We start from the raw sequence: 8,630 nt of genomic DNA on the forward strand, positions 1-8,630 counted from the left end.
AGCTCGCGCCGCCGCTCCCGGGCCGCAGGGCGCGGGCGGGGGGGGAAGCTCGGCCGAGCCGCCGGCGGCCCCGAGCGGGCGGGCGGGCGGGAGGAAGGCGGCGGCGGCGGCGGCGGAGGAGGAGGAGCGCGGGCGCGGCGGGGGCGGGGGCGCGTACAAAGTGAAGCCACATTGCCAAACTTGCAGCCGCGATTGCAGCAGTGGCTGCCGCTGCGCCGCGCGGGCCGGGCCGAGGGCGCCTGCAGCTGCTCGCGCGCAGCCGGGGGCTGAGGACCGGGACCCCGGGGCTGAGACTTGACACTTCTGAGCCGGGCCGCCTGCCACTTAGCGTGGGGCTCCCTCTACCCGCCCCAGAGCCACGCGATTAAAAAAAAAAAAAAAAAAAAAAAAGGGCAGCGCTTAGCCCCCTCCTCCCCTTTCCTGCCTCTGCGAGAACTCCCTCCCTCCCTCCAGCTCCACCGGCCCCGGCGCCCCTGCCCTGGAAGCCGAGCGGCTCCGCTCGCATTTCGCCGCCGCCGCCGCCTCTCGCAGTATTGCAATATAGGGGAGAAGCAGGTAAGGGGGTGGCCGGGGGCGCCGCGGGCCCGGAGGGGGCGAGGGTGGGAGGAAGGCGGGGGGGGGGGGGGGGCGGATCGGGGCCGGGGCTGTTTTCTTTGGCTTCCTTCCCTTGACCGTCCCAAATTGCAAGTAAACAATACGTCGCCTTAGATAATGCGTGACTCTGAAACTACCCGAGGCCGGCCTGCGAGCTAGCGCGGAGGGCAGCCCCGGGCCGCCAGCTTTGTAGCGGTTCCTTGCTTACAAAAGGGTTCTTCTTGGAGACGGGGCTGGTGGGGACCCTGGAGAGAGAGGGCCGGGGGCAGTTCCAGTTCCTAAAGGAAAGGCAGGGCTGCTTAGATAAGAAGTGGTGTGTGCGTGGGTGGGGGCGTTAGTCATGACCCCCCAACACTATTTGAAACAGGGACCGAAAAGCTCCAAGTGACCAGGATCGGGCATTGCTGATTCTTTTTAAAAGAATTCCTCTTGGCTCCTAAGTCTTTTGTTCCAATCCAGGAGAAATCCGGTGAATCACCTAATTAAAATCAAGACATGAATTAAGCATCCATTTTTGTACTACAAATGGCCAGCGCTACGTTTGTCCCTCCCTTGGTCTCCATTAAAAAACACCAGAGACGTTGTTAAAGGGGGCAGATTTTGCCTCTAGCTGCCAGCTCTGCTTTCTATTTCACTGACTATCCCAGGACCTAAATTGCTTGGCTATGTAATTACTAGAGTATAAGCCTATTTAACTTAAAAGCTTTCTTTCTTTCTTTCTTTTTTTTTTTTTCCAACTCTAAATGAAACTTGATGAGGGCCGTCCTTAGTTATCAGGGGAGTCAGTTTCTGGTCAGTCCTCTTGATTCATCTCTTTTAGATTTAATCAGCATTAAGGTATTGCTTGTCCTTAAGAGCTTTAGCTAATGGGGTTACTGGATGCTTTTCTCAGTGTAATGTTTCCTTTTCAAAAAAATATACATATATATTTACCTCTCACTAAAGATGGGGGCGGGGAGCAGCTTGGAATCTCCTCCCTCCCCCTCCCCTTTTAAAAAGGAATTCGGAGCGATTAAAACGTTGGGGGGGGGGGAAGAGTTTAAAGACCTAGGGCAGGAAATGCAGATTCATTTGGGTTAGGGCTGAAATTGTAACAAAAAGCAATTCCTCGAGTAAATGCATCAGATAAATCAATTTACATAAAGGTATGATGCATTCGGATAAATGCAATGCTAATGGGTTTTAGAGCGGTCCTGTTTCCAGAGTCTCAGGGTTTTGTTACAGCTTAATTGGTGCAGTTCTTATTCTGGTTTATTGTGCGGTCACTGGACCCACGTTCCGGGACTCTTTCGGAGGAAATGTGTTTAAAATCGGCCTATTTAAGGAACCGGAGTCCTTCTTTCGTTCCCTCTCCCGGTTCTTTGCAGCAGTTAAGTTGGGCTGGGGACAGACAAAGTTCGCCCTCTCCTTTCTACGGTATCAGCTGAACGTCCTGAGCAGATATCTGGGAGCCTGGGGGGGAGCCCACACTCTCGCCTTACAGAGGACAAAGACAAAACAAGCTCCTTAATTGGCAGTAAATAACTTGATCTTTTTATAGAATAAGTGACTGGAGAAACACTAGGACTTTATTGGACTCAGGATTGGAGGCAACAAATTAATCGGTTTAAGCTAAGCTTTATAAATTGATTCCTATATTATACCCCAGATGCTTCTCTTGTGGCATTCATTAGAAAGTGTGTGTGTGTGTGTGTGTGTGTGTGTGTGTGTGTGTGGTGTGGGGGCGTTTAAAAGCAGTTTTTGGTGACATCAGGACTGGCTTGAATTTAACTTGTGGGTCCCTCAATAATGTCTCCTCACATATTACCTATGCCCCCCCCCCTTTTGGAGGAACAAAGCTCTCGCATTTAAATTGCTGATCAAGGGCAGATTAGCGAGACCAAAGTGGAGAGTGTTTGTATAGGAAGTTAACAGGCATCCTAAAGTTCAATGATCTATTATCCTTGCCTGTGTCTTGAAAACACTCATTGATCTTCAAAATGAAATGAGATTTGGAACAATAATGGGAGATGGCGGTCACCACAATGGCATGTGAAAGGTGCTGTTTAAAATACGAAAAACCAGTTTCGCAACTTTACACCCGGCAACCCCCCCCCCCCCCGCCGCCGCCACCTTGCTTCCCCTCCCACTACCTCCATCTCCCCCTCGGCCTTTCCCTTCCTCCTCCCGCCCCCCAACCCCCGCCTTGCAGAAAACCCCGAACTGTTTGCAACTTGTGAACTGCAGCCTCACTTCCCCAGGCAGAGCTCGGGAGGGAACGTGGCTGCGGCGGGGCGGCCACCTCCAGCGGCCCGCGGCTGGCTCGCGGGGCTCGGCGGGGGCCGGGGAGGGGCCGGGCGCGGCGGTGGGTGGGTTTGACCCTCATTTGCTGGAGGCGGGCGGCGGCGGGAGGAGCGGGCGGAGGCGGGCGCTGGGAGGAGGGGGAGGAGGAGGAGGCGCCCCGAGGGGTGGAGCGCGCCACCGAGCCTGGCTCTCGGAGTTTTGACAGTCCCTGAGCTGAAATTGTCAGCGGCGGCGAGCGCTTTGGAAAGTTGAGAGCAGCTCGTGGCCCCAGAACAAAGCTTGAGAAAAGTAAACAGGCGGCTGCTGCCGGCGAGCCTCCCTCCTTCCCTTCTCTGGGATCGGCCTCCTTCCCGCCCTGGCCCTGCTGCTGCTTCTCTTGCAGCCACTCGGGGGAGGGAGGAGGGGAGCGCGCTGGCTTCTGGCGCCCCGCGATCGACTTCTAACTTTTGCATCGCCCGTTTTGTCTTTCTCTCCCTCCAGACCATGGTGAATCCGGGCAGCAGCTCGCAGCCGCCCCCGGTGACGGCCGGCTCCCTCTCCTGGAAGCGCTGCGCAGGCTGCGGGGGCAAGATTGCGGACCGCTTTCTGCTCTATGCCATGGACAGCTACTGGCACAGCCGCTGCCTCAAGTGCTCCTGCTGCCAGGCGCAGCTGGGCGACATCGGCACGTCCTGTTACACCAAGAGCGGCATGATCCTCTGCAGAAATGACTACATTAGGTAAGTCGGCTGCCTCCGCTAGATAGGCGAGCCTAGCAGGAGCGAGGGTTACCAAGGATTTAAGGAAGGTGCGAACATCTGTGGGGATCTATGACAGACTTCACTTAAAAAAAAAAAAAAAAGACAAAAACCTCTTTAGTTGCTGGCATTTAAGGGATTCAAGAATCCCTCAATTTTACAATATTTTATGATATGCCAAGGTTAAAAACTTTGGTCTGGTGGTATTTGGGCAGTTAGGTGTCCAAGGTTGAGCACAGCCTCCGGATTAAATTCTGTGTAGCCTCAGCTTGGGGTTCAGGCTAAAAGTAAGCGTGTCTAAAATGTAGGCGTTCAGGTGCTTTCTTAGAGCTAGGCGGGGACGACGACGTAGACACTCAGAGACAAAAGGTTTACTTAAAAATAAAACTGCAGTTAGTGGGGAAATTATTCTTCTCTAGTGATGGCTAATTATGATATTTACATAAGCACTTTTCAACTTTTTTGAGCAGAATGCTGTGACTCATTCTTAGTGCTCTCTGTGAAAAAAAACACTGATTACCCATCAGTTTAAAGATTTGTAATTCTTTTTATAGTAAGTAATAATAATGTTAATAAAATAAAAAGACTTAGTGGTAGTGTTTTTCTTCATAGGCTCACTGGAAGGGTTTGGTCTGCTCACTTTTTGGTGTGTGGCTTTTATCGGAGAATTTGTGTTGTTTTTCATTTAAAGAATGTTGGGGCTTGTTTGTTCGTTGTTGTTGCCATTTGTAGCACTGCCCTTGATTCCCCAAAGAGAAGATAGGATTATGCTAATCTAGCATTTTAAAGCAATGTATAGGAACAGTCTATGTCCCTGCAAGCCGGCTTTTCCAACAGGCTTCAGGGCAGCTAATGGAAAGAATTCGGGAGGTCAGGTGCCTGTAGGATCTTTTCAGGTGAACTCAAGCTACTTAAACTCATTAATTTGAAAGGAGGCATTTGAAGGATTACACATTTAATTTGAGTAAATGGTTTGATAGACTGACGCACATGAATGCTTCTAGGAGGTGTTCTGTTTCAACATCCAGTAATTAAAAAAAAACCCACACACACACACACACTGATGCCACTGGAAAAAAAAAAACAGGCTTGAAAGAATTCTTCTATTTAAGTTCCTGCTCTAAACCTTTGTCTGGGTAGTGATTAGTAGAAAATCCAGTTCTGTCTTCATCGCTGGTAAATCAGTGGATGAGCTATTTTATTCAAAGGTTAGCCCTGATGTGCTTATCATCATCTGTGGCTGATGCCGCCCAAGATCTCCGTGCACTTTGGAGCTGAGTATGGGTGTGTTTGACTCTGCTGATACCACTGGAGTAAAACGACGTTTGGTTAGTCTGATAGTGCAACCTATATCCACTGGGCTGACATCCTCAGTCAGTCAAGTGGAAGAAGCATGGGGGTGGGGGGAGGCCTTTTATTTTTAAATTAATAGGGTTGTATTAATTTCACTAAGTGTTCTTTTAGAAGCAAATGTTGGAAAAATCAGCAGGCGCTTGGGTGTAATGCTTTCTGGTTCTCTTCCCAAGCAATGCCACGAGCTTTGACAGTATTGTAATTAAGTGGAGACAAAAGTGTGGTAAGAAAGGATGGTGGTTTCAAGTGGAAAAATTGACAGTGCAGTTAAGATTTGGTGAATGGTGCAGTTTCATCTCTTCAAGTGTCTTCAAAAGGGGGGGAAAAGAAGCCCTTCTTCGCTTCTGATTACCGCTAATTAAACTGGAGCTGGGTCCACTTGGATTCCCATGGGACAAGTTTAGGCAAGTGGCTTCCTGGGAATGAGGTCCATTCCTTTCCTTATTGGGGCTAAATAATAATGTCTTTTTGGTGTTTTTTTTTTGGGGGGGGTCGAGTGGAGGATGTACATGGGGCTCTAAGTAATCTTGGAGTCCTGCTTTCTTTTTTTATTTTTATTTTATTTTATTTTATTTTTATTATTATTATTATTATTTTTTTTTGCCTCTGAATTTGGGATTAGGCTTGCTCTAGAACTAGATGCCACCCCGAGAAACTTTTGTCTGCTTCGGAGGGACGAATTCTAGTTCAGTGCCAAATGGATCATGGATAGCCTCACACTTTGATCAGGGCACGCCAAGCCCAGCCTCCTGTTCAGCCCATGGAGATACCTGAAATCATGCTTTTCTCTCTTGTCATTCAAGGAACCCAAAGGGTGGGAAAATGAAGAATGTGCCGGCATTCGCTACCCCCGCTCCCCAAAGCCCCCCAAATCCACTTGTGTGTGTGTGAGGGTGGTGCTTTCAGTTCTTCAGAGATTGAGGACCACTGAAGAGTAGGAGTGGGATGCTTCCTTTGCAAGTCACTAGGTGGAGGGAACCCCTTTGCCTGTCTGGGACCACAGGGCAGTTCTATTAAGGGGCTTTTATTTTACACTGTCTGACTTTCAGGGGTTTTGTTTTGTTTATTAAACAACCAGGGTCTGGCTACAAAGCTGAGGGGAAGGAGAGGGAGGGGTTTTCCCTCATTCCCTCCCCCACTACGCGGCCAAGTGTCGATTGGGCAGAGCTGAGTTTCTGCCTCCTCTCCTCCAAGATTTCAGATAAAGCAGCGGCCTTGCTGCAGCGAATCTGCACAATTAAAAGCTTTAATTAGTGGCTCCTCCATTTTCTTAGTTCTGATGGGCTTTATCTAATGAGATCTGGTCTCTGGCTTAGATCTACTTCGAATGACGTGTCCGCAATGAATGAGAGCTTCGTCGCAAACAAAACATTTAATTAACAAAATTGGCCTCTAAGAGAGGGAGGGAAAGGCTGGGAGCTGGTTGTAGAGTGGAGGGGGAGGGTGGATCTTAAAGGAACCCACGTCTGCCTGACCCCCTCCACCTTCCAGAAGTCGAGGAACCTCAGAGCTGCCCCCTCCCTCCCCCGCCTCTGGCCCCCCAGCTCCACCCAAGCGCCATGGAGTAGCTTTGCAAACTCCTGTTCCCCCCAACATGCTTTCCTCCACCCCCACTTCGGGCCGGGTGACTGGCGCGGAAAGTGCGGCCAGAGGAGGAAGTTCCGACGCCGTCGGGTGGGGCTCCGGTCAGAGCAGGCGAGTGGGTGGGCCGGGCCCACGGCGCGGGGCCGCGAGGGGGCGAGCGCAGGGCAGGAGCCGGCGCGGTGGCGCTGGTGTCCCCAGCTCCGCCCGGCAGCCGCAGTGAGCTGAGCTCGGGCCCAGGCACGGGCTTTGAGGGTGGCCGGAGATGGAGGGTGTGTTTGGGGAGGGGATTCGCCTTAGGCTTGGAGACGCCGCCAGGCAAAGAGTTCATTTCCCTGGTAATCAACAGCAAGCTGCTATATTCAGAGAATGCTGTCCCTTTAATTGAACAGGCTAGGTAATTAAATGGCACTTTTCCAATAGGACGTGCTAGGTAAATCTAATAGTTGGTTATTTAATATCACTTTGAAGTCTGCCCACTCAAGCACAATGACAGCACAGGAGCATGTGAACTATTAGCTAGAAAAAAAAAAAAAAGCAGGATCTCAAAAATTAATTAAATCGCATGCAATTTAGGGGGAACGTTTATCTTGATTTGTCATAACAGAATTAATTCAAGGCCTCCAATTCACTTGGGGGCAGATCTGTTACTCTGAATTAACCAAGCGTAATTTGGCTGATTTTTTTTTTTCTCCCTCCCCTCTCTAATGCAGTGGTTGCGATTATGCACAGCACCCCCCCCCCCTTAGGTATAAATAGCTTCTGGTGCTTTTAAGGTGCTTGGGCTCTAGTTATTCCGAAGTACCTTTAATGGACTTGGCTCCAGGCATAATTTCTGGGTTGCATTTCTTTGTTACATTTAATATAGCTGGTGCAGAATTTAGATTAAATATAGGATCCTGCTGAAAAACCAATTGCTTCTAGATCAGTAGCTGTGGATGTACATTTTTCTCCTCAGATAGGTTTGGTATTTACTTGCAGGTATAAATGTGTACCCTTTCAGCCACACTCTGGGAAGTGTACCTCTCCAGAACCTGAAAGCAGTTTGGAAAACACAGCCAGGAAGTGCTCCATATTGCAAGTATTTTGCTTTTAGTAATAATGCGGTTGAAAATAAGCCCACCTATTGGCCGTTGAAGTTTGTGAAAGATGCTAAGCATTGATGTTAAAACTAAAAATACAGTTTGTTTCTCCGTCTCCGTGTCAGCACGGAGACTTGGAACTGAGCCTGCAGTCAGGAGTCAGACCACCGAGTAGTCTTCAGATAGGAGCAAAGACACCTTAAAAGTGGGATTTCTTCCCATCTTTTTTTTCCTTTCCCCATGCAAAGAACCTCTTGATGTTTGTGATTGATTGCATTGCCCAAATGCTGAAATATTAACGACCTTCTTGGACTGAGGACCCAAAGAAAGGAAACTGAAACCAATTCTGTCATCACAATTAAAGACTCCCCTGGCTTTAATTAGCCTGACCTGGGGTATATCTCCTGGTTGCTTGAGTTAAAGAGAAAAGAGCCCATTATAGTCCAGTCTGAGACCGATAGCTACTTAATTGAGCACCTAAAGCCTCAAGCCTTTTAAATCAAACACTGTCCTGGACAGTCCCCCTGGTTAGATAATTAACTCTCCAACGCACAAGGAAAAAAAAAAAAGACAACTTTTCAGAAAAAGGATAGAATTCTAATGGTCCTCTTCATCTCATAAGAGATTAGAATGCGTGTGTAAGACGTGTGAGTTCTGCTGTCTGTCTCTGAAGCAGCCTTAAAGCTGTAGAGTCAGACGAACATGAAACTCCATTAACACGGTGTTTAGCAGTACTATCAGCCGGGGTAGGTCTTGCTCATTTTCAAACTTTGTAATTTTTGACACTTCAGGAATCCCACGACTTTGTGGCTGATTTGTTCTATGACAGGTTATGAAGGCCGTGCTGGAGAAAATAAAGATATGGGAAAAGCTTTTTGGCTTGCATACCGCTGCCCTGGTTATTAAAGTACACCTGTGCTGAAGACACACAACTGACTTTACTCAGGGTGAATTGTTAAATAAATGAACACTTAGGCTGGATAATCAGCTCGGTACTGTG

The 8,630-nt window shown here is 49.0% G+C and overlaps 1 protein-coding gene across 2 annotated transcripts in view; it reads left to right on the forward strand.

Annotated features, from left to right (window-relative positions):
• Positions 1-371: 371 nt before the first annotated feature.
• The window catches only part of Lmo4 (LIM domain only 4), a 16,240-nt gene continuing 7,981 nt past the window's right edge, over positions 372-8,630 (forward strand). Inside the window, exons 1-2 of one of the 2 annotated variants that reach the window (XM_055614380.1) lie at positions 372-555; positions 3,358-3,596. In XM_055614380.1, coding sequence (XP_055470355.1) covers positions 3,361-3,596 — 236 coding nt within the window. In that variant the 5' untranslated portion in view covers positions 372-555; positions 3,358-3,360. Of the gene's footprint in view, positions 556-3,083; positions 3,166-3,357; positions 3,597-8,630 lie in introns of those variants that run through there. The other variant, XM_055614381.1, reaches the window with a different exon arrangement.

Source organism: Psammomys obesus, unplaced genomic scaffold (genome assembly GCF_907164565.1).
Source record: "Psammomys obesus unplaced genomic scaffold, mPsaObe1.curated_primary_1811, whole genome shotgun sequence".
Taxonomy (NCBI): domain Eukaryota; kingdom Metazoa; phylum Chordata; class Mammalia; order Rodentia; family Muridae; genus Psammomys; species Psammomys obesus.